Below are 26,786 nucleotides of genomic sequence, written 5' to 3'. Positions count from 1 at the left end.
TTCCTCCTCAGCTGCGTTACCACGGTGACTTTTCACAGACGCCACCTCCACCTGAGCCGACAGCTCCGTCTGGTGTCTCCGCTGAGTTTCCGTGGTTTCCTACCGTCACGCTGCCACTGAAGGTAAAAACATGGCGACACCACATGGCAGCAGCACCGAGCTTACCGTCTCCATGGAGATATGAATGATATGAACGGCTCATTCAGAGCTGAAAGGAACACTTCAGTCTGTTGATGGGGGGGATTACTGGTTAATGAAAAACAGACTTTTGGACAAAATAATCGATTTTCCTGAATAGATAACAGGAGAAGATTCACAATGTCCCTTTAAAGGCAGAAAATACATGTTTCATTCAATTGGCTCTTTAAAACTCTCTTTACATCACAGTCTTTGGATATTTGATACAACTGATTGATTGATTGACTGAATATCGAGCAGATTGGTTACCAGTTGTCTGTACTCTACATTCAAAGCAGCAGCTGTTCATTTAAAAACATGGAGACAAATATCACAGAAAGACGAGGTCATGTGACTTCTACAGCTGATTCAGCACAGAGTCGAACAACGCAGCTCGAACTTTTCCCACTGTGTGTCAGAGCAGCTTATCAGCCGCAGCAGAGGCCTCGCTGCTATCGCTCAAGGGCAACGCCACCACCACCACCGCTGCTCCACCCTGCACGGCCATAAACCCCCCATTCATCCCTGCTACAGCGCCATGGTAACCACCAACTGATCAATACCACAAACAGCAAACAGTCCTGGTTTCCTCTGGAGCAGGTGAAGACAGAAATGGCTGAAATATTTCCTGTTTTGTTTTGTTTTAAACCAGGAATGTGAGGAGTGGGAGAGCAGCGGCATCTGGGAACGTCTCAGGGGAAATTTAAAAAAAAGTTAAAAAAAAAACTTTCTTTCTGGCAAACAAACAAATATCAATCAATAAGGAATCCTGTGGAAACCTTCCCAGATCTGGACAGGAAGCCAGAGCCACAGCTCCACTCACATTCCTTCATCCTGACTCACATCACACTCATCACACCAGCTTCAATCAGCACCAAGTATCTGCTGGAATAAAGCAACAACTCCTTTATTTAACATTTATCTCTACATATGATGTCACCGCAGGTCAGAGCTTCACTATGTCACTGTAAATGTCTGTTTTCACCACATTAGAAGTGAAAACAATCCAGGTTAAAAACATTTCTCTTTTCATGTCATTTTTTTATCCATTTTAAAAAATTGTTTGTTTTCATGCTGTTCTTTTTAAATGTTTTGTCTTTATGTAAAGCACATTGAGTTGCCTTGGTATGAAATGCGCTATTTAAATAAAGATGCCTTGCCTTGCTTTGCCAAGAACCGTTGATGACACTGACGCCCTGTCCTCACACTGCGAAAGTCTGAACCGTGGTTTAGTTTGATCCGGACCAAGACCAGCTCTGTTGGTCCGGACCAGATTTCAGGTCTTTGGTCCAGAGGAGTTTTCACACATGTAGATTTGGTTGTGAAAGCTCCCTTTGACTTTTACGAATGTTGCTGCCTCTTCTGATTCTTCTGATTTTACTTTCCCACATTTCAGTCTATTTGCATAAAAATGTCTTTTTTTTGTTGTTTTTTCTTTGGAATTGAATGAAAACAGAGGAAAATATTAAAGCAGAAGTAAGTGATCCGGTGGTTTTGGCTAACTTCCTGTCAGCCGATGGAGTTAGCAGCCCCCGCCCTCGTCCCTACGTCACCACATTCACGCGCATCCCTTGGCTGCACACACAGAGAGGACTGCCCCTTTATGCCGTTCTCTCTCCTCATTGGATAAAGGTTGTAGGATACAAGGAAAGTTTTCTCCTCGGCTTACAGCAGAGCAGAGTGACTGACAGACCCGTGTTTCAGACCAAACACTCTATAGAAGTGATTGCTGTCGGAAGATAGAACTATTTAAGACTTATATTAACACAAATATTCCGCTTACTTCTGCTTTAATCATAATCAACATTATGATCTAATATCAGCCAAAAAACACTATTCAGTACTCAGGGGGACTGACCCAGGAATCGAACCTCTGGGGCCTCTACTGTACCCGTATCGTCTTTGAGTTGCTCTATACAAATTTATGTAAAAAATTAAATAAATAAATAAATAAATAAATGACAAAAATGCAACTAAAGTTTCACCAGAGGTTGGATTGTTATACATCTGCAGCTCAGAAACAGAAACTGGTTTGAATCCAGAGTGAAACCACATCAGACAACATTTACAGTCAAGAGTATTCAGCTGGCTGGGATCCAGAGGCCTGTACTGCGAAGCCAGTTTAGTGGGTTAGTGAGGTATGTTGAGTGTAAAGCCAGCCTCTCCTGTACTGCGAAGGTGGCTGTCTTTTAACGAGGCTAGATCACCATGGTAACTTATGCTTAGCTCATAACCTGGTCCCGACCAGGTTATGTTCAGAGTTTAATCATAAAACCGGCTATAAAAGCGCCGCTGTTTCACTATTTTAACTCATTTACAGCTGCGTCAACTTTACTTTGAAAGTCCAGTGGAGCTGGATCAGAACGGAGCGTTTGTACGGAGGGAGAGATCAGCTGATCGCTGCTGTTGACTTTCTCTCTGAGCGTCTCCGCTGAGTCTCCGCCTCCTCACCCGTTGAGCTGAGCGTCAGGAGCTCATTATATATTAGACTATAGCCTATATTTTACTTTTATAGGCTATAGCCTACTGTCAGTCACCACTGATAGAAGTTGTTCGCTCGCAGCAGGACAGATAATCAGATGGATAATCGGTTAAGTTAATAATTTCACTTAATGTGGCCGTGAATAAATTAATTCCGATGTGTCGCCTGTTATATTTCAGTGTTGCCCAAACGCAAATCTTGAATAAGTCTCCGCTGTTTTCACATTTAAAAAGGTCTTTGTTTATGAGATTTGCTTGTAGCTACAGCACCTAAAAAAAAACCTCACTGTAACCTATTCAGCCTCGCTTCCAATAAAACACACACTTGCGTTATATTTGCAATCAGTGAAATATAACAATATAACACAATTTAAAATGACAGTTGATGTTGCTCTAGTTTATATGGATAAAGCTTCATATTTAAAAGTAGCGCAAGAGCTGTCAGAAAAATTAAAAGCAGCCTCCTCTCTTGTCATATTTGCAGCAACACTGTTGCTTCAGGCTGTGATCGTGCTTTTTTTAATATCGCTCATACTCTCTCCATTAAAACAACCTGCTGCTCTTGGCTGAAATCAGCCCGTTGTGGATCAATTTCGTGCGGAAGTAGAATAATATGACGTCAAACGCCCCCTTTTATGTGAACGCGCGCAGAGCACAAAGCTGAGAACCGGACTTGACTAATTAAGTTGATAACCACCGTCACAGTACCGTTTAGCTCTGATTGCGGACTTGAGGGTTTGTTGAGCTGCATCTTGAGCACAAAGCCTAGGTATGTTGAGCCTCCTTCGCAGTACAGGCCTCAGATGTGCAGCGGTTGCATCAACAACAACAACAACAACAACAACAACAACATCTGCTGCTTCATCATGAATGAAAAGCAGCAGAGTCACGTTATGGAGCTGAGACAGTCGGGGACGAGCAGGACAAACAGGACAACCAGGGAGCGCTGAGACTTTATTTAATGACTGAGATGACGTCGCTTCATGAATCAGCTTCGCCTCACAAACACAGATGATGCATCGCTTTAATAAATGAACGGCTGAATTTCCCCTAATTAAACCCTGACGTTTTATATTCTGTCAAGTGTTTTTTCTTCTTGGCTCGTCCTGCGGGGGAAAAACTCCAGCAGAGTCCACAGAAATGTCTGGCATCCAGCACCTCCTCCTCTTCCTCCTCTTCCTCCTCCTCCTCTTATCACATCCACATCTACACCTCCACCTACGCCGTCCGTCCGTTCAGAGTGAATGACCATGAATGTACTCGTCTCGTCGTGGGCCGGAGGAATGTGAGCAGAATGAAAAAGTGTCGGCGTTTTAAACGACCGAGAGCAGCAGGAGAGGAAGTTTATCACAAAGAGGGAAAAAAAAATCCCATGATCACATGAGTGAGTGAGTGAGTGAGTGAGTGAGTGTGAGCGGACGACGGGATGAATGGAGCGACTGTGTTTCTAGTGTTTGTGATGTAAAGGCTTCATCCAGATCAGTCAGAGATCGAGGAGAAACTCATCCACTCTGGTTTCCTCTGTCATGAGTGACTGTATCACTGAATAATATCATGACCTTGTTTGTGTTAAACGCAGCTTTGACTTTGCTTGTGACAAATTACATCATTTATTTACAATTAATCAAACGAGAGACTCGAAAATCTATGAAACTTGAGATTGTTTGACTTGTTTCTGACTGAATCCATTCATCATTTATCACAAATGTTTAGTCTTTTTTTTTTAGTTCAGTGGGTTTATTTTGGTCTTGTAAAAACAAGAACAATAGACAAGTATAATTGTTAATTAATTAATTGTAATTGTTGCCAACACCCTATGTAGGTTATTATCTATCGTTTTAAATGTCTGAATGTAATTTTATTTGTTTGTGTATCATGGGACCACGGATGGAAACTAGCTTTCTAGCTAAAGGTAAAGGTACTTTATTAGTCACATATACAGCTAGTACAGTGAAATTCTTTCTCTGCATTTAACCCATCCCTGAGGAGCAGTGGGCAGCCGCGGTGCAGCGCCCGGGGACCAACTCCAGATTATGAGCCAGTGCCTTTGGCATTTACATCAAATAATTGTTTTTGTATGTTCATGAATATGTGGAGTCCCATTTCAAATAAACTAATAAATGAAAAAATGAAAAAAATAAAAGTATAGATACAAAACAAAACAATACATAAAAGCAATACAATGCACTTTGACCGAAAAGGTTGACTACCCTTCTTAAATTAACATTTTCAGTTCACTCATTTTAAACATTTTAACAGAACAAAAAACCTGTATATTCTACATACAGCAGTTTATGAGCCCACCGGTTTTTATAATTCACTTTTATATTTATTAATAATATTATTTTTAAATAGGTTTTTGAATCTGTTAAAGCAGAACTATGCAGGATTTGGGCTGTAATTATTGTGGCTCAGAGTCACTGTGATGGTTGAGTGACCTGTTATGAAGTGAATGGGGTCTAGGCCAATGCGCTCACCCCCCCCACTGGCTGAAAACCGCACTTGCAAGATCAGTCGTCCGTCTCGGTGTTACAAATCTCGTCAATGGATAGAAGTATCGCGAGAAACTGCTTTACGGCAGTACGAGATAAGAACGCATATGACGTCATGCATGTCACGAATCGTGATTGGTTTGAGTTCGGAAAGTCGGAGGAAACCATGGAAACATGAAATGTTTACTGATGAAGTTCAGCTTGTGGCTAACAGGGAGCTAATGCTAACACAGATACACACACCATGGGTCTTTTATAAGATAATGTAATACATCATGACACACACACACACACCTTCGCGTTTTGGAACCTTTATTCCTGTGTGTGTATGTCTGTGTCTTTGTGCCTGTGTGTGGCTGTATTAGCGTTAGCGCCGTGTTAGCATTAGCTCCGTGTTAGCATAGCGTTAGCTCGGTGTTAGCATTAGCTCCGTGTTAGCATTAGCGCCGTGTTAGCGTTAGCTCGGTGTTAGCAGGGCTTAGCAAACAGCAGTAAACACAAGCACGTGTAGGGGGGGTGGAGGAGGTGGCGGCGGCGAGTTTTTTTTTTTTTTTTTACGACAGTGACATGTGCCTACCAGAACTGTGGGGGAGCTCCGGAGAGGGAAAAAAAGAGAAACCAACGAAGGAGCGAGCTATTTCCGGCCGAGCTGCATAGTTCTGCTTTAAGTGTGTTACACAGTTTGATTTCTAATTCTAGATTATTCCATTGATTGACTCCTTTAATTGATATAGCTACATCTTTGTTTCACATTTGTTCGTTTTTACCTTTGCTTTTGTAAACACATAAGTCCCTCTTAGTTCATAACTACTGGTTCAAGTCTGAAACATCCTCTGAAAGGCAGCATATTATTATTTACAATTTAAGTGTTAAGTCATAGATTAATTATCTAATTGCTGAGTCCTGATTGGTATAAAAGTGCAGGCTACGTAGATAAAAAACAGCCAAACGATGAACAACTGACATGTTTCAGCAATCAGCTCATTCACAGTTTGGCTCAACTTTTATCCTCCTCTCTTTATCGGTTGTGACGACACCGTTTGTATTAATCCATCAACACCCAGACAGATACAGTCAGTCAGTCAGTCAGTCAGTCAGTGGAGGAGGTGAAGGTTGAACCATGAGGTTTATCTGTCAACAGTCTGAGCCAGAACTTCACTGATTGATAAAGAAAAATCTCCTGCAGAGTTAAAACTGTAAATACAAAGCTGCAGGTCGTAGTAAATCCATTGTTTGGACGGGACGGAGACATCGACACGTGAGGCTGAACCTCTGTCTGACCTGCAGCAAACACAATCGTGACTCTTCATCTGGAAAAATCCAAAATAAAAAGTTTATCTCTCCTAACAAACCTTCCAATCTTCATATCTGATGGCGTAGCTACAGTCTTCATAAACACTCGGCCACCTGGCAGAAGCAAAGACTCAAACAAACACACATACACACACATACAAAAAAAAAAAAGTGAAAATCCTGATTCACAGCCAAAAAATCCCCCTCAAGGCCAGAACGCTGCCCTGGGAGCTCCGCCAAAACATCTCATCAACATTAAAACACACCTGCTCGGAGAGCGGCGGGCCCACGCCGGCGCTCCGAGAGCCCCGCGGAGCCGAGCGCTAAATGTAGATCATCAGGGAAACTCCCAGTGGAACGAAAAAAAAAACCTGCCCCCAAAACAGTCAACAGCCAAACAAAGCCAACAATAGCAGCACGCATCCATTACAGGCCTGTAGCACAAGCCAGCGACTTCCCCTCAACTAACAATGAAGGCTGAAAGGCAGTGAGGTCATTCAGACACGGGGAGGGACGCCGAATATGGGACGCATACATAAAACAGCCTCACCGTTACCTCTCCTCCTCCGTCTTCTTCTCCAAGCTGATTGATCCACTGATTGAAACATACAAATCTTGAAGGAATGGTTCACCAAAAAATGAAATTCAGTCATTGTTGACTCACCCTCATGCTGATGAATACTCCAGAGTAGTTTTTTATTCCTCAAAGTGCATCTGGAGACCCGGGAGGCCGGTTCGTAGTCCAACGAAAACTTTATATAATGACATTGTTTCCAGTAAACTCTGGACTATCTCCCTTCAGGACACTTGGATTGCAGTGGACGAGCAGTGTGGAGGAATATTAAATGGTTTTTGTGTAGTTTTATGGACGTTTTTGTGTTGGGCGCTATTGACTCTCATATAAAGTTTTGGTTGGACTAGGAACCGGCCTCCCGGGTCTCCAGATGCACTTTGAGGAATAAAAAACTACTCCAGAGTATTCATCAGCATGAGGGTGAATTTAATTTTTTGGTGAACTATTCCTTTAATATTTCCAAAGTCCCTGCGGTTCATCCTCAGGGCGACAGGAACAACTCAACTTTTATTTCACGGCAACACAACCAAACGATTATGTCGAGTCGTTTTCTCCTTAAAGCCACATGTGTGAATCTCAAGAGCCTGATTCCTAGAAGAAACCGTCACTGAGGGGTTCAACCTCTGAGGACGATGAACATTTTGTGCCAATCCAGCCACTACAGGCGGAGACAGTTCACTAGAGACCAGAGTTTATGAACAACAAAGTCACCACAGTCCATCCTCAGGAGATAATATATACCAATCCTAAAGTTGTTGGGATGTTTCCTCCCCTAAATAAAATAAAAGCTGCCAATGGGTTTGGGTTGTATAGAAAATGGGGGTTTATCCTCTGGGAGCAACAAACATCTTGTGCCAATCCAGCCACTACAGGTGAAGACAGTTCACTAGAGACTAGTGTTTATGAGCATAGTTCATCCTCAGGAGAAAATGAATATCCCAACTTGATCTCATGGCTACCAATCCTAAAGCTGTTGAGATGTTTCATCCTAAAGCCGCCAATGGGTTTGGGTTTTCTCCTGATTCAACTGGATAAAAAATGCGGGTTTATCCTCTGGGAGCAACGACTGTGTTCAGCACTTATGTTAAGACCTTATCCATTAAAATACTTCAAAGTGTGATCAAGATATTAGTTGGTACAAATATAAATGGTCCATGTACTAACTCAAAGCTAAACATGACATTTATAAAACAGTGTTTTAGGGCCATTGTGGGTTGAAGAATTGCAAATTTACAAGAAAAAACAGTCAAATTTGGAGGTTTTTTCTATGAAGGAAGAAATCACATCTACATTTAACATGGGTTGATAGATGCCACTTGTTTTCTTTCTGCCTGAAGTGGAAGATCTGAACAAACTTTACTTTTGATTTGATTTTACTGTGATTCTGCTTAAAGTTTTTCCATTTGTTCAGGTGATAATCACTCAAAGCTGATTTCTGTTAATTGTGTAGTTTTCCTGTTATGGAAACCTACGTAAGTATGTGGTTTTATTCTCTCCGGCCTTCGTTTACTCATGAAAACACAGACTCTTGGTCGTCCACCTCAGTACCTCTCTGAAGTTTCTGGTCTGGTCTCTGTTTTTAGCCTTTGTTCGTGTCTCTTCCAGGGAAAAAAACTTGACGTGAACATGAACAGATTTTTTTTCCCCCTCTGTGGAAATTAAGTTGACAGTCGGGCCAGGAGCCAGAGAACGGCTGATTAGATTTTTGGACTTGACCTCAATCTACATTTCCTGGCCGTCAGACGATTATTATATTTTTATTTAGCTGTAACTTCGGATATTTGCGCTCCGTCAAGACGTTGAGTTTAAATCCTCAGTGACAGGAGTGATGTGGAGCAACAGAAAGTTGGAGGAGGAGGTTGGTTTTCTTTCAAGTGCCTTGCAGCTATTTCTACTTGTTTTACTTCTTCATCTCGCCCACACAAACAAACACTCCAGAACAGTTTGTTCGTGTTTTCTGTTCTTCTTCGGCACAAACAGGAGAAAACACTTCCAGCTCAGCGTTGGTTCAACCCGTGGCTGAGAGAGCTGCTCTGTCCACGTGCTGCCTAAAACTCGGTGACGAAGCTGTTGTGACAGGTATTAGTAATAAACACCGCCGGCTAAACTGGCTTTGTCAGCCCGTTGTAAATCACCAACGTGCATGTGCCGAGTTTCATTGGCAGAATAAACCTGTAATCCTTCACCAGAGAGCCTGGCCGGGGTTTCTGGCCGCGACCAGCTCCCTTTTGTTTTCACCTTTTCTGGGCTGAAGTGCTGTACAGTGAGTTTCTGTTCCTCACTGTATCACATGTGCAGCTTCATCAACATATTTGAGCAGAAATAATCGATTAAGTCAATAATCTTTATAATAAATCTGGAATGTAAAAAGACTTGTCCTTTGTTTCTGGAGCTCAGTGGATGGATGGACGCCTAAACTGGATCATATGTGAGGTGTTTTAAGTTAAATTGCCTCTCGAGTTAAATCAAATAACTATCTCAGTCATCGTTTACCAAGGAAAAGGCCAAACGTGGCTGCTGGCAAAGCTGTGCAGATAAAAAACATTTGGTTTGGGCCAGACTGAATAATCTATTCTTAAAAACCCCTTCAGGCTCTGGTGATTTCAGACGGGATCTGTCTTTACTTCTGGCATTTTAAACACTGAACAATTGATTTTTTATGAATTAATGGATTGTTGCTGCTCTGAGGAGCCTGAACACCGTCGGTCCTGCAGGAGGGTAAAACACTGTCGCACTGAGCTGTGTCCAGAGAGATTCACTACAGCAGCCAGATAATCCTGCTCAATCAAATCAAATCCCTCCACAACCTTCTCCCGGCTCCGCCCGGCTCCACTCGGACCCGGTCCAACAGCAGAATAATGAAGTAGTTTATAAACAGGACGAGAATGTAAAAACAGAGGTGAGTTTCGGTCACGTTCTACACGACAAACACCGAGGCCGATGAACTTTATCTGTCTCTTGTTTGTGTGATCGAAGGTTCATGTGGGACTGGTTTCACTGACCCCTCCACTGCTGCTATTTATACTAATGGCTGAGACTTATTGAAGATGAAGGTGTTGCATTCACTTTATTTTTCCAAATCATTTATTTTCTGATAAGAGATTTCGAATTAAAAAACACTTGACCTTTAAAACACAATCCAGGATATGACACCATCCTTAAAGCTTCAGTTGGTAACAATTATTCAGTCATATTTGCTGGAATTGTCACTATATTCTGATGGTCAGACATTAAATGAGTAATTTAGGACAAAATCCAACTCCTCTGGCTCCACCTACAGCCTGTAATCGTATTTGCCAAAATCCACCGCGCCCGACGATTCTCCACCAGTCAGGTAGAGGGAGCAGGAGGAGCAGCCAATCGCCGCTCCTACACGTCGTGCTATGGATACGGTACATCTTTTTTTTTTTTTTTTTTTTCTCTGTGGGTGCGTTCATGGCTACTTTGTGTGTGTCTGTGTGTGTGTGGGGCGCTTGGCAGAGGTTCATAAAGGGACCTGACGGAGTATTGTCTTGAAATTTCCGACCAAGTCGCGGAGTTTACTTTCACTTTCGTCAACTTACCAACTGGAGCTTTAATGCAGCTGAATTCATCATTAAAAGGTATAGTATGTAGGAATTCCCCCCATCTAGCGGTGCGGTTGCATATCTGAACGTATTCTTGATGTTGCATTCACGTGAAATCGGGCAGACGTCAGACAGACAACAGACGCTGCATGTAACAGGATAAACAAGCGTCTATGTAAACAAGTGGTCCGCCAGCACGAGGCAAAACAATACAGGCGTGACAATATGTTGTCATGGTGATGTTGTATTGTTTTACCGTCTTTCTCTGGTGGAGTAAAATGACATCCGGTTGGTTTGCCGACGGCCGTCTGCCTGACTGCACCTGAATGCAACATCGGTGCCTCCGTCCTTCCTCACACTACACAGTGGTGACAGTTTTAACAGGCCGAGCCCACAGCTCCGCTGAGTTTCCGTGGTTACCTACGGTCACGCTGCCACTCAACGTAAAAAATGGCGATGCAACATGGCCGCCTCGGTTCGGTGCGTCGCCCACTTATGTATTTGTAACGACTTGTAACAACTCATTCTAAGGTACCAGAAAGCTTTCAAACACAGTCACACGTTTCTTCTCTCCCTCTACACTGTTGGTGTTTTACTTCTTCTCTCATCTTCAATCATTGTCCAGGTTTTTCCGCTGGGTCACAGTGAAGCTCTGACAGGGCAATCAAAAATTTTCGATACTGGTACCGATACCGATACCTTCACTTCGATACCGGTTCCTGAAAGATACTTTTTTCGATACCAATTTTATAATATCAAAAAAAAATGTAATTACATTACACATTATGGTACAAATCTTGAGTTGTATTTTTCTATTCCAACCAGCAGCTTTTCTAGGGTTCAACCTATCTTTTTAACCCTTTTGCCCTCTGCACTTTATGCCCTTTGGTTTGCACTTGATCTGCTTTTTAAACTTGGATGTTTTTATACTGAAATGCCTACTTGCTGCTGTTGTTGTTATATTATCGAATGTTATTTATATTTACAATTTCTTTTAATATGTTTTTATATGAGGGACAGCACAGTCTGGGGGGTGTAGTCAGGACTTCATTTCACTGCTTGTTGTAAGTGTACACTTTAACTTTGCATGTGACAAATAAAGAATCTTGATCTTGATCTTGAACACGTAGATCACCCTGGCATGTGTTACAACTTTGCAGTCACTTTATTTAGATGAATTTTGCAACCTGAAAAATATTACTTAAAACCACTTTCATACATAATTATTATAGTTGGCACATTAAGGTTTTTAAATAGGCTAAATAGGCTTCTGATTTGTTGGGGGAAAATGCAAAAAGTGTTACAACCGTCCCTGGTCTCGCCTGAACATGGCTGTCTAGGCCTATTTTTTTTTTAAAAAGAAAAAAGAGGGGCAGCCTCTCGGGAATTACGTCAAATGCAACGAAATACCGGAGTATTCTGTGCAAAGCGCCAGTCAATTTAAGCACATGAAAAACAATCAAAACCGGACGTTTTCATGATTAAAAAAACAGACCCAGTGTATGCTGCAACCACCTAATGTTACAGACGATCACCGGCAGCATTATTAATCACATGATCATGATTAACCTCTGGGTACCGAAACTTGGCACCGAAAGACGAGGCATTTTTTGATACTTGGTACTACCGGAGCATTTCGGTCGGTGCCACAAAAGAACCGAAGTTCGGTACCCAGCCCTAAGCCCTGAAGACCGAAATGAAAACCTGAATTCATCTGACAACCGGCGCCACACAGAGATGTTTCCAGTCTCCTGGTTCAACTCACTCATCTCGTGCACATGAGCATGTTTCCCAAAAAGGTTAAAAAGCCTGAGCCTGAGACTGAACCTTTACGGATTCAGACCTGAGGTTGGTTTACGGCCTCTTAACTCAGTCCAGATGGGGAGCGTGGACGAGGCCGAGGCCTGTTGTTGTTGTTCAGCCTCAGATCTGTGTCACATGTGAGGAGGAACAGGTCTGATCTGGGACATTTAGGAGCCGCACCTTCAGCTCACAGCCTCAGGTAACACTAGGCTTTCTGCCGCCGCCGCCGCCTGATGTGAAAAGCCTCAGAGCCTCAGACGAAAGCAGACGGACGGTGAGTGAGTTAGTTAGTCGGTGCAGAGTCGGAGTATTTTTCCAGGCAGAAGGCCTTCACATTCCAGCCTCTCTCTGTCTGTTTCTGTCGTTCTGTCGGTCGGATACTCGGCTCTCTTTGACATCGCCCGCAGAAACAAAAGCTGCTCTGTGTTCCCCCGGCGGCGAGCGATCGGCTCCCGTTTCATCACAGCGTCGAGCTCAGAGCTACAGAACTTCGATTGGACGCCGATGGTAAAAAAAAGAAGGCAAAACACAACAGGGTTCAGGGCTGGGTGTCCCAACAACACTCTCAGGCCTCTTCTTTCTCTCCGTCCTCTCTTCTCTAATCAGCCTCAACAGCACAGAGCTCATTCAAGTCACATTTTTCCTCTGCAGATCTGGGTCACATGGATAAAAATTTGATTATGAGACAAACAGTGAAAATACTGCAAGCGAACACAACATCCAGCTCCAAACTGTAAACACAGCGTTGTGTGTACCTTCCCCTGTTTCTGTAACCAGACTCCTCTGTTTGTTTCTGATCACATGTGAGATTATTTCTTCCATGTGGGACGACTCTGGACCCAACACTGTGTTATTATGTCATCCATCTGCTGCTGAAGCTTGGCTGAGTCACCGTGAGCGCTGAGGACAAGCAGAGCATGACGGAGAGAAAACTGTTGCTGCACCGTCCGGGCCTCGGTCTCTGGTCTCAACCTATTTTACATCAAGGACCCCTAAATTGACACAAATTAGACCACGGACCCCCATTGGACAACATTTTCAAGCAAACCAGAAATACACAAATATTTGTTCTGAGACTGAATAACGAAACTTTTTTTTTGTACATTCAAATTAGGGCCAATGGTGTGAATTTTTTTGGAAACTTTATAGAGAAATTTCTGGAAAAAAGTGGTAAAATTTCTCCAAAAACGTTTAAACATTTGTAGGAAGAGGTGGTTAAAAAAAATTCTCAACAAAAAGTAAAAAAAAAAAAAGTTAAAGATTTTCTACAAAAAAAGGTGGTAAAATTCTCAAAAAAACAAACAAACAAAAAAACAATAATAATGAAAAATTCTCAAAAAAAAAAAGTGGTAGAATTTCAAGAAAAAGTTGGGGACCCCCTTTAACCCTCTCAAGGACCCCTGGGGGTCCCCAGACCCCACGTTGAGAACCACTGCCCTGGAGGACGAGTGGAAAATGGTTCATCTGATCGTCTTTCAGTTCTGTGTCACATTCAGGTGCAGCCTGGAAATCCAGAAACCAGAAACTTAACTGATCCCCTGGAGGCCGTGTTACAGTTTCTTTATGAAGACGACATCGAAACCGAAGCTGTGTGTTTTCTGTAACGTTGCTCATCATGATGAGTTTCTGTCTGTTTCAAGCCAGATGCTCCAGGCCTCCTCGTAGTCGGGCAGACTCTGAGCGCAATGTCCACCGTCGTTTGAGGTTTCATAGTCCAGCGTACCACCGTGTACCAGTTTCCTACATTTCTCATGCTAATGTCCTATATTTCCCATAATCCTTGCACGCTTTCTGTCATGGGGTGACTAGGAGGAGGAGAGTATGTATACACAGAGTCGACTCCACACGGCCGGTCCTAAAAATTACATAATCTCCACCTCGCTTTAAACATCTCAAAGGAGTTTTCAATCGAATGCAACTGGACTTGGTTATTTGTCTAGGAAGACGTTTCACCTCTCATCCAAGAGGCTTCATCAGCATCTGACCAGGCTGGGACTAACCAAGTCTAGTTGCTTTCGAATGAAAACTCCTTTGAGATACTATGACCTGGACAAATGAGAATATGCACAGGCTTCTTGCATTAAACAGGTTGCTCAAACAGGCAAAGAAAAGTACAAGCAAGGCGTTCATTATCAATTTGATATTACAAACTAAAGACACCGGTAGATGTGTTGACGGGCGACAATAACGGTCCAGAAAAGAAGACGACGTTGTGATCGTTAGTTCCAGTGAGTGCACAACAACAGTGTTCGATTTGAACATGAACTGTCGAAATTTGTGCACTACAGAAGATTGAGACCCAGCTCAGGTCTCTGTTGGGGCTCAGACCACCTGCTGCAGAACTTCTGGTTCTGGTTCTTCTGGTCGAGGCAGCATGTTGAAACTGGACGACTCTGGGACCAATGAGACGCCTCCTGGTCCGAACGTTGAGCATGAAGGTGACAACAGAAGCTCTGTTGTCTGACGGTCTTGAGCCTCAGTCTCTCAAGTCTTGTACTGACGTCTGACTGACTGTCTTGTGTTTGATGGACTGTCTTCTGTTTGATGGACTGTCCGGCCTGTTGAGACGCTCAGAGTGAACCGAGCTCTGTTCTTTGTTCAGCAGTGTCTTGTGTAGCTGCGGCCTGTGATCCTGCTGCTTTTAGAAAACTCTCAGAGCCTCCGTTCTATTTTTAGCCTGAATGCAACTGTTGTGTTTAGAGTCGGGCAGCAGCTTTGTACATGTGTGTGTCAGAGCTGTTTACTGACCTCCCATGGAAATATGATTACAGTGGATTTGCACCGCGACAGAAAGTCAAACAAAACCAGTGTTGGAAACAGAAGCCTTCAACTCATGATGGTCCAGCAGCTGAGTTAAGTCTCCGTAGCTGCTGCTCTTCACATCACAGCTCCATAAAACCTTCAGCTGGATCAGACAGGGAACTGGTTATATCCCCGATATAAAGACTGGTTAACGTCTGACTGAAGCCTCGTGTCAACAGAGACGTTACATGTCTTAAGATCTCAACATTTCTAAGGAAGAGAAGATGAAGAAAAAGAATAAAGGAGCTGAAGACTCATAAAGTCCTGCTGATATCTGAACTAACGACTCTAGAAAGTGAAACCTGAACATCACAGTGTTGGAAAGACTGATCAATACATGAGGACGGTGGGGGGTTGGGGGGTTGGGGGGCTGAAACATGTCCTTCAAAGCAGAAGGTCTGATGTCAGATTTATCATTTTGAATATTTGGTCTTTCATTGAACAGTGTCACCAACACTCGTCTTCACACAGGTGATACAGAAACACTGGATCACGTCTCATTGGGTTTTGGGGATAAACATGTTCTTTAGAGTTTAGTACGGAAAGAAAAGAGGGCACGACCTGTCAATAAATCAATAAGATGATTGATGGTGTGGTGGGAGTTGCGTTTGAACGCACGTCCAACACAAAAAGGGCGACTGTGTAGGCTACTTGTTTAAAAAAAAAAAAAAAAGAAACAATGACAAAACTTGGTTCAATATTAACAATAAAGTCCAAAAATAACAAAAATACCATAAAATTAACGAAGTGAGTAACTTAAAGTCCTTAAACATTAGGGATGCAGAGACTAGTGACTAGTTACACTGATGCTGCATTCACCTGCAGTCGGGCAGACGGCCGTCGGTAACAAACCAGATGTCGTTTTAGTCACAGAAGTCCAGAGAAAGCCAGTGGGTCAGGTAAACAATACCACATCGCCATGACAACATATTGTCACGTGTATTGTTTTGCCTCGTGCTGACGGACCACTTGATTACATAGAGGCTTGTTTATGCCGTTACGTGCAGCGGCTGTCGTCCGTCTGTCGTGAATGCAACATCAAGAATACGTTCAGATATGCAACCGCACCGCTAGATGGGGGGAATTCCTATACTTTTAAATGTTTTCTCCATAAAAATGACTGAAAAATAAATGTCCAAGTCAACATACTGTGAAGCAGCTTTACTCAGTCATATGCAACAGTTTACTGGTCATTTTCCAGATATTGCACAAGTCATTTACAGATATGAACTGATGTTTTCACCGAATTATTCAAAATGAAAACTAATGATCAGATTGATGAATAACTGATGTTTCTGCAGCTTTCAGCCTCTTCATCTCTGGGCCTTGGAGCTGTTCAGCTGCCTCAGTCAGGTTCAGATCCTCCGTCACCTTCACCTTCACCGTCACCAACAACAACAACAACGAGAACAACAACGACGACACAACGACATACTGAGAGTGAAAGAAAAAGAAAGGAGAGCAACCTGAGTCTGTCAGAGGTCGACACACAGTCACACAGCCTGACCTCCATTTCTGAGTCATCGGATCCTCTCAGCAACATGATACAGACAGTACAGTACAGCCTGCTGCTGCTGCCGTTAGCCCCCACCCTACCCCCAACCCCCCTACCCCCTCCCTCAGCACTGTAACGGAGCCTCAGCGCAGAGTTAAAGGGATAGTAGCATTTTTTTTAAAGTGGGGTTGTATGATCTACAAATAGCCCCTAAGTACTTTAATTGCAGTAGAAGACTCTCTGCACTCCTCTCGTTAGCAACGCCAGCCCATAATAGCCCTGCCCAGAGATTTACAACATACATTGTTGTGAATGGACCCAAAGAAGCGGCCTATTTTCGCAGTTTTTATTTGGACCTAACCAACTGCTGATCGGCGGGCGCTAACCCTGGGCGGAGGGATACGTGAGTTGGTTAGGTCCAAATAAAAACTGTGTTTTTCCTGCACTTTGAGGGGCTGGAAAAAATTATATTATAGCGAACAATGGAACTGTGTATTTTTTTTCAGGTAAAACCCCATTTAGGCCGTGAAAATAGGCCGTTTCTTTGGGTCCATTCACAACAATGTATGTTGTAAATCTCTGGGCAGGGCTATGGGCTGGCGTTGCTAACGGGAGGAGTGCAGAGAGTCTTCTACTGCAATTAAAGTACTTAGGGGCTATTTGTAGATCATACAACCCCACTTTAAAAAAATGCTACTATCCCTTTAAGGTCCGGCTCGGCCTCTGGACCGAGGGAAGAAAGGCAGCGATTGTGGAGGAAACCTCTCCGTCTCTGCAGGAGGAGGGGAGGGGGGGGATTAGGCATTAGGTAATTGTGTTAGAGAGGTGGTGGTGGTGTTGGTGTGTGTGTGTGTGTGTGTGTGTGTGTGTGTGGGGGGGGGGGGGGGGGGGGATTAGATCAGAGCCAAGAGACGAGTCAGAGCAGGTTCGTTAAGAGTCCAGGTCCAACTGAGGACAGAGTGGACGGACGGACGGACGGACGGACGCACGGAGACAGAAACACATCGTCTCCATGTGGTACCACTTATGATGATGTCGTCCTCGTCCAATCCCAGGCCGGGCCTTACGTAAGACAGATAAATATGATTACTCATCCTCCCCCCTCCCCCTCCTCCTCCTCTTCCTCCTCCTCTGATGGATGGAATGACTGGACATGTTGGGGAGGAACGTTCCAGTGAAGCCATTAAATAAAAAGATGGACGGACGTTTTTCTTACAGATAAGAGTGAAATTATATCTGTGAGTCATTCAGTTAAAAAAACAGAGTGAACGAACAGAGGATGAAGACGAGTTTAAACCTTCATCAACACCATCATCGTCATTACATCGCCTCTGTGACAAACTCATGTTGTCTCATTAACGCTGTAAAATCTGACGAGTGACGTCATCTCTAATGGATTTTCTGCACAAGTCGAACACAACACAACACTCACAGAGCAGCTGTTGTCCTGCAGAGCTCTAAGGAAACTGTTCTAATCACCAATCAATGATTTAATACCACTATATATATTCTTATACAGCTTCAGTTCTAAGTTGTTCCATCTAAAAGTCTGTTTTTTGAGCACGTTTCCCTGTTTTTTTTGGCACTTTTTGGACCAAATATGGAATCAATCAATACTCAATAGTATAAATAATCACCAGTTGTCGTCCGATGTGATGTAACTGTTACTGAGAGTTTACGTAACTGGAGGATTTATGTCAGCAAATGGATTTTCTGCAACAGAGGCCTTTACATTCAAAACAATAGTGGAGCAGAAACAAGCGGAAATAATCAATGAATCAATCAATCAATCAATGAGCTACTGTTCTGATAATAATCGATTGGGTATGGAAGTTGATTATTACATGAACAATAAGACCAAACCAATGCAAGACCATTTCCAAGACAAGACCATGACTATGTCCGGTCCCAGTCCTCATAATAACCACGTGTCTGGATATCTACATTATTCCTCCGCAGCTAAAACAGAAAAGATGATTTGATGTAAAATCTAAACCATATTATGTGTTTACATATGTCTTTATATGTATATGACTATATATTAAGAGAGATAAAGATTAGTGATAATATGTAATGAATCTATATGTATATGAGAGTGATAATATATTAGAATAAATCCAAAATTAATTTATTGTATAGATTATAATGACAAGAAAGCTTGATAGCTAATTTATGAATAAGGGGTGGGAGTAAATAAACTAAAACAATTATCTTTAATTTCAATTATTTTATTTTTGTTCATGTGTTGTCTTTGCAAAGTATTTATTTGTTATGTTTGTCCATTACTGTATTATGTTTTATTTCTATTAACATGTCCGAAATAAACTTAAACTAAACTAACTAACTAACATCACATGAGCCAAAGAGAGACAGTGACGGAGAGACATTTGTGGTTTAAAAAAAAAGAAGAAAAAAAAGATGTGACTGCAGCTGTAAATCCAGAGTTCAGCTCGACTGAAGATGTGGTCTACAAAAGTAGGCTACCACAACACTACCAAATGAGAGTGTGTGTGTGTGTGTGTGTGTGTGTGTGTGTGTGTGTGTGTGTGTGTGTGTGTGTGTAGGGGCAACAACCACAGGGGCAGTAAAAAGGAAAAGAAAAAGAGCAAGTCATCCTGTTGCGGGGCGTGTCAGTCTGAGGCCGCTGTTTCACTTCCACCGTTTGTGGTGAAGTTACTGTAACTTCTTCAACGTCTCCAAGATCCAGAGAGAAATCCCCTCAGTTTCCACCCACACTCTGCAGTTAGACAAACTCTTCTGCTGCTGCTACTGCTACTGCTACTACTACTACTACTACTACTACTACTACTACTACTACTACTACTACTACAACAGAGGAGGGGATTATTATTATATCATCATGTCACAGCTAGAAATAAAACATCATCATCATCATCATCATCATCTGCTCCGAGCTGCTTCAAATATGAAACTCACTGTTTAAAGATCCAAGAGCTGAAGCTGTGAGATGATCAGATAATCGATCGATCAATCTTTATTATTGCAGACACAATAACCGCTCCATATCGATATAATGTAATATAATAAAATTAATTTAAAAAAGAAAGCAATAAAGAGAGAGAGAGAGAATCAAAGATCAACTCTCCATATGCAGGCTAGTGGTTTCTAAGTCTCAACCATCAACCAATCAAATCAATCAATCAATCAATCATTATTGCAGACGCAATTACTGGTCCATATTGACAAAATAAATGAATAAAATATGATATAATAAAACACAAATAGAAAGAAAGAAAGAAAGAAAGAAAGAAAGAAAGAAAGAAAGAAAGAAAGAAAGAAAGAAAGAAAGAAAGAAAGAAAGAAAGAGAACCAAATATCAATTCATATTCAGGCTCCTGAGTCCTGCCAACCATCAATCAATCAATAAATCAATCAATCATTATTGCAGACGCAATTACTGGTCCATATCGACAAAATAAATGAATAAAATATGATATAATAAAACACAAATAGAAGAAAGAAAGAAAGAAAGAAAGAAAGAAAGAAAGAAAGAAAGAAAGAAAGAAAGAGCCAAATATCAATTCTCCATACCTAAGACTCAACCATCAACCAACCAATCAATCATTATTGCAGACACAATAACTGGTCCATATCGACAAAACAAATAAATAGCTAGATAATATAATATAATATAATATAATACAATAAAACACTGATTTAAAAAATAAATAAAGACAACCAAATATCAATTCATATTCAGGCTATCCTGCCAACCAATCAATCAACCAATCAACAAATCACCAATCAATCAAGCCGCTTCTATAATAATTCAGTAGCCTAAATGATGATCAACACACAGAATCAAAACCCTGGACCCTCAGATCCTGATCCTGATCCTGATCCACCTCCACCCCCGACACCACAACAACAAGCCCCGTCAGCCGCCTCTCTTCCCCGGTCTCCCCCTGCCTCTCCCCCTGCCTCCTTCCTCTTCCTCTCCTCACCTCCAGCAGCGGCAGGTCCGGGTCCAGGTGTGTGAAGCTGTGCAGCACCACGGGGCTGGGGTCGTCCCCCACCTCCAGCCTCACCCCGTCCCAGAGGCTCCGCAGCTTCCACGACGAGTCGAACATCGAGTCGACGACCTGGAGCTGCAGCTGCTGCAGCGGCGGCGGCGGCGGCGCCTCGGCACTGTGCATCCCCGGAGAAAAGACCATGAGGCTCGGCTCTGCTCGGCTCAGTTCACGGTACCGACATGGTTCTTCTGCTGCTTCAGTCTGCGGCTCTAGCTCTGCTTCTGTCGGATCAGCAGCGCTCACTCACTCAGCTTGTCCGGAGCGTTTAGGACAATCATGACTCACGCTGGGGGCTTTTCCCCTAAGCCACGCCCCCTCCTCTTCCTCCCTCCTCTTCTTCCTCCCTCCTCCTCCGAGAGCCGCGATGCGTTCAAGGCCGTCGGAAATAAATAAATACCACACAACCCCCGAGGATTAGCGTGCTTAAAATATACTGTTGTTTACTGTACAGAGCACAGAACCTCCTCCCACTGTCCACACCACACTGGTGATGGTGATGACACCAAGCAGATACTTTAGTACAACTAACCAGCACTTTTTAACCTTTAACACGCATCTTTTATTCATATATTTATTTATTTTTTGTGTTTTAATACACTATGCGTTTTTATGTCTTTATTTACTTCAGTGTTTTGTGATCTGTTGTTGTTGTCTGTATTGTCTCGCTGCTGCTTCTGTGACATTTTAAATTTCCCCTCGGGGATTAAATAAAGTATTTCTATTCTATTCTATTCTATTTGCATTATCTGTAATTTATTGAATTATAAGAAGTACAAAGAAATTATGTTCAATATGTACAGGAATGAGGGTGTTTGACAACCACAAGGTGCTTATTATTATTTATTTGGGTATTTACCCACTTAGTTTATTTGTTGCTCTGTTGGTGTTACCTTCAGTTTGTGTTTATATATGTCTTTATAATATGTATATGACTATATATTAGAGAGATAAAGATTAGTGATAATATGTTAGAATAAATGTATATATGTATATACGTATATGAGAGTGAAAAGATATTAGAATAAATCCAGCTAGATAAACTCATAAATTAACTTATTGTATAGATAATAATGACAAGAAAGCTTGATATGAATGAAAGGGTGGGAGTAAATAAGTTTTACTTCTTCCCACTCCTTTTCGGATATGAAAAAAATAAAAATAATCTTTATTTTCAATTATTTTATTTTTGTTTATGTGTCGCCAGTCGTCAGCAGTGGGTGTGACACATACACACACATCTTTAATCAACTGAAAATAGCAACACACTCAGTGTAATGACAGTCACAAGACGCACTACTCTGCTAAAGCCCTGAATTAAAGTCAAGTTTTCTCACTCATTAAGCACAAGAAAATAACATCTAAATTTAAATACTCAAAACATGTTTTTTCCATGAACATACATACACCATTTACATAACATTTGCCCCCTTGAGATTAATTAAATCTTACTTTATCTACAGTACAGTTAGTCCATCAAAGATAATAAGATATAATATGTAATATTAGCATACTAAAACTATTGTTTTGTTGTAGATTTTTCTTCTATCACAAATCTTCTTTATGTTTTCCAACATCTTCCTATGTGGTAGGTTAATATTTACATTCTTAGTCTAAAAGCACAAAGCTCCGAGGTGTCCCTGAAGGCAGCGTTAACTCCTCCGCTCTTACGTCATCGCTTTGGGGGGAAATGATGCCAGTGTGTTGTTTCACTATGGCAGCAGGCTGGTGTACATACAAAACCAAAAACACACGTGTGCTCTTCACTGTCCCCTCTGAAAACAAACATTTACACTGAACCAGCAGCTTTTAACTTTATTAAATCTAAATTAAACCTGCCCCTCCTTTAAATATTATTAAAAAATAGCCAACACTTAAATCTATTGTGCATTTATATAACTATATAACAATGATGCTTATGTAGCCTATTAGATACATAAAAATAACTGTCTAATCATGATTGTCTTTCCTGATGACAGGCTTTTATTTTGAAAGAAACATTGTGGAATTACAACTATTATGAAATATATGAAATCTAATAGTTAATTTGCAGATTATTTTCTTGACAAATGGATTAACTGGAAATCCCCACAGCACCTGAAATACCCACAACATAATAATAGGCTACTACACACAACAAGGTGATTATTACTGTTAACTCCAAAGTCCAACAACCTGTGTGGCGACCTGACGGCGCCTCCTACTGGCCAACGCCTCACATCACACCTCAGGTTATTAATCACATGGATGATGAGCTGCTGCCACGGCAACCAACCAGCTCCCACAGATTCAAGAAGAACAGGTGTGAAACGGATTTAAGCAAATAGGAAAAAGAAAAAAAAACCATCACAACTAAAACATCTGGTGCAGCAGCTGCAGCCGAAGAACGACCGAACACACAAACACGTCCGACCTCTTCATCACTCACAGATCTGCAGCTGCTGCAGCAGGAGAGAACAACAAGTGGAGGAGGAGGAGGAGGAGAGAAGAGGAGAGAAGGAGAGAAGAGGAGGAGGAGGAGAAAGGGGGGGGGGGAGGGAAGAGGAGAAGGAGGAGGAGGGAAGAGGAAGGAGAGAGAGAAGGAAGAGGAAGAGTAGGAAGAAATGGAAGAGGAGGAGGAGGGAGAAGGAGAGAAGAGGAGGAGGAGAGAGGAGGAGGAGGAAGAGGAAGAGGAGGGAGGAAGAGGAGGAGAGAGGAGGAGGAGGAAGAGAAGGGAGGAGGAGAAGGAGGAGTAGGAAGAAATGGAGGAGGAGGAAGAAGAAGGCAAGAGGGAGGAGGAGGTGGAGGGAGTAAGAGGAGGAGGATGGAGGAAGAGAAGGGAGAAGAAAGAGGAGGAGCAGGAGGAAAAGGAGGAGGGAAGAAGGGGAGGTTGAAGAAAGAGGAGGAAGAGAAGGAAGAGGAAGAGGAGTCTGCTAGCTTGATGCTTACATATAATGGAAAACACCATAGACTGGCTAACGGAAACTAGCATCGCTGTTGTGGTCCCTTTAAACCAACAAACAGCTGTTATTATTTCAACATAAACATGTAAACATGGCACCAGTAACACATCCAATAATACTCACAGACAGACACTTTCTCTTTTTCTTTTTACTTTTTTCTTTCTTTGTTTTCAATGAGATAAAACACTGAAACCTGGACGCTGGAATGAAGCTGAAATGTTCGGTGATGTTGAACGAAACAGTGGTGAAAGTTACTGCCTGTTGTCTTTTAAACAGTTAGAATAATGTTGTTCACTGTACGAGTCGATGATGGGAGCAGGATTCAGTATTGGGCTTCGGTACATCCCATAATAATAATTATAATAATAACGGTAATAAAAACCCACATGGGCCGACTCCCAGAAATCTGTGAGAGCGCGATCGAGGAGCCGTCCAACTCCTCATCTGCTGAGATTTAACTAAAAGCTCTAGTTCCATCTGCTGGGAACTCCTCCTCCTCTTCCTCCTCCTCCTCCTCCTCCTCGTTGTTGTTGTTGCTGCTGCTCAGCCTGAAGCTCCCATGTTTCCCTGCTCCCAGAGGAGCGAGGCGCCGTAAAAGATATTCAATAAATGGAAAGATACTCAATAAAGAGGCTGCTCCAATGATAGAAATGGTATCCACCACTTTCCGGAGAATGACGCTGGGTGTCGCCATGACACTCCATTCCACCGTTACTGTATTGTTGATAGCATAGACGGGTTGATAGACATTGGCCGTGATGACTTTATTTATAATCATCACCTAATTTTAATGAGAACAATACGGACGAGTTTTTAGCTTTATGTCAATATCACCGTTGCGACTACTCTGATGTTTATGAAGTCTATAAAACGAATTGTTGAACAAACATTTTAGATTTGCTGGGCTAACCGTTAGCTGTTAGCCGTTAGCAGTGTCAATAAACAATAACTCAATAAACGGCCCATGAAAAACATATTTTTTCCAGCGGATATCCTAGTTCCAACATGACTGAGCTAACTGGAGTAGTTTCATGTCGTGTCCGACAACGGGAGGGTTTTGACAGCTGACGTCCTGATGTTAGCTTAGCTGCTGCTGTTAGCTGTCAGTAGCAGCAAAGCTAACAACTACAATAACCATGACTAATTACAAAAACGTGCACACAGAAATAGTAATGTTTGTTCAATAATTCATTTTCTAGACTTAACAAACATCAGATTTAGTCAAAACGGTTTTGGCAGCCCGGAGCCCCCACATTTGGTGCCTACACCGGTGGCTAACGCTACCAGTTAGCCGCTCGCTAGAATGCTACTAAAACCCACTTCCATTGTGGTGTGATGCAATGGATCATGGGAAAATAACGTGGTGGATACACTTCCTGTCTCTCTAAATGGGCGTGGCCAACCGTCACCCCACCTCATCTTGTGTGATCGTGTGTGTGGATTTATACAATTTGTAGGTAGATGAAAGTGAGATATTTATATTTTCTTATGATAGTATTAAATATTTACACTACTAACTACCTACTAACTACTACATATTTAGCATGGCAAAAATAATTTAAATCATTTTCACGGGAGTTCGCGGCCGTTTGTTTGACGTTGCCTAGGACGGAGATCTGTGCCAAATCTGGCGAGAGTGTCGTAAGAGAGACAGAGACAGGTCGTGAACAAAGTGGATTTTCTCCTGATGTGTCCGTCTGAAAATTGCTGTATACTGTGGGGAGAAAGACTCGACCATAATCGGTGTTCATGTAAAATTGTCCCATTGGAGTCAACACACTCTATGCCAGGGGTTCTCAACTAGTCTCACTCTGGGCTCCACATTTTCCCATGGTCATTAAGTCGCGACCCACTTTTATAGAATTCAAACCAAGAATTTTTTTTTAAGCCTTTAAAAACTCATTTTGCTCTTTATTGAGCAAAGTGCATTTCAGAGCACATGAATGAAACGGAGGGGGACCATGACAACTGCATGTACAGAAGTGAATAAAAAAATATCAAACTGCACAAAATGTAGACCAACAAAATGATATATTTGACTTCTAATGCATCTCTGCATTCAGAGCATATTCACAGAAGTGAATAAATATCAAATTGCACAAAATAAAGACCCACAAAACAAAACAAGGTATTTTCACTGCATTCAGGCCACATTAATAAGAAACTGATATCTTTGCATTCAGAGCAAATGGAGCAAATAATAAGAAACTGAGGAGGACCATTACAATGTGTTCACGTGACGCGTGCCTTTCAAAATAAGTTATTTTTCAAAATAAAAGACATGTCCAACATCAGATGTGCATTAAATATTATTTACTTTTTGGACCAGCTGTTCGCGACCCATCCAGAACGGGTCCCGACCCACCAGTTGAGAACCACTGCTCTATGCTGCCTCTGGTCTCCCTAAAGGGGCGTGGCCGTGCAGAAGCCCACGTGACACATGCACACAGGAAGCTACTGACTCGTCATGGAAGGTCTTGGTTTATAAACCGTCTTTGGCGCCGTCGGCCCGCTGCTCCCACAATACACAAAGACACTCGAACGCATCACCACCACCACCACCACCACCAGCAGCAGCAGCAGCAGCAGCAGAGGCACAATTAAAGACGTCGTGGACCACACACCCACACAGAGTCTGACAGGAGGCCAAGTGACCACAGCAGTGACATCACCAGGAGGGGGCGGGGCCTCTGCTGGAGGAGGAGGAGGAGGAGGAGGAGGAGGAGGAGGAGGAGGAGGAGGAGGAGGAGGAGGAGGAGGAGGAGGAGGAGGAGGAGGAAGAGGAAGAGGAGGAGGAGGAGGAGGAGGCCTGTGGCTGCACTGGGCCGCTGCCAGGAGCTCCATGTTCCCCTGAGCTCCACTGACAATAAATCTGGAGCAAATAAAAAAACAACGAGAGAGAGAGAGAGAGAGAGAGGGAGAGAGAGAGAGAGAGAGAGAGAGAGAGAGAGAGAGAGAGGGAGAGAGAGAGAGAGAGAGAGAGAGAGAGAGAGAGAGAGAGAGAGAGAGAGAGAGAGCCAGACATGGGCCGAGTTACATAACAAGAAGGGAAAAAAACAGGCAAATAAACTGATGATAAAACCTGGACGTTCAGGAGAATCATTCAGTCTATCTATCTATCTATCTATCT

At 42.5% G+C, this 26,786-nt stretch overlaps 1 protein-coding gene and 1 long non-coding RNA gene across 7 annotated transcripts in view; one reads left to right on the top strand and one right to left on the bottom strand.

The window, feature by feature from the left end:
* LOC146980890 (uncharacterized) overlaps nt 1–16,923 on the top strand; it is a 49,438-nt gene extending 32,515 nt beyond the window's left edge. Inside the window, exon 3 of the long non-coding RNA XR_015036555.1 lies at nt 16,853–16,923. This is a non-coding gene — a long non-coding RNA (uncharacterized LOC146980890). The remainder of the gene's footprint in view (nt 1–16,852) is intronic.
* The window catches only part of LOC146980889 (ral guanine nucleotide dissociation stimulator-like), an 87,507-nt gene that overhangs the window by 28,579 nt on the left and 32,142 nt on the right, over nt 1–26,786 (bottom strand). The window contains exon 1 of one of the 6 annotated variants that reach the window (XM_085785823.1): nt 20,649–20,896. The exons of 2 other annotated variants lie outside the window; for them this stretch is intronic. In XM_085785823.1, the coding sequence (XP_085641949.1) occupies nt 20,649–20,858 (210 nt within the window). In that variant the 5' untranslated portion in view covers nt 20,859–20,896. Of the gene's footprint in view, nt 1–20,648; nt 20,897–26,786 lie in introns of those variants that run through there. 3 more of the 6 variants (XM_085785821.1, XM_085785822.1, XM_085785824.1) reach the window with 3 other exon arrangements.

This window comes from Trachurus japonicus, chromosome 9 (genome assembly GCF_045865225.1).
Source record: "Trachurus japonicus isolate A0001 chromosome 9, Traja_1.0".
Classification (NCBI taxonomy): Eukaryota; Metazoa; Chordata; class Actinopteri; order Carangiformes; family Carangidae; genus Trachurus; species Trachurus japonicus.
This window is presented reverse-complemented; position numbering and strand designations above follow the sequence as displayed.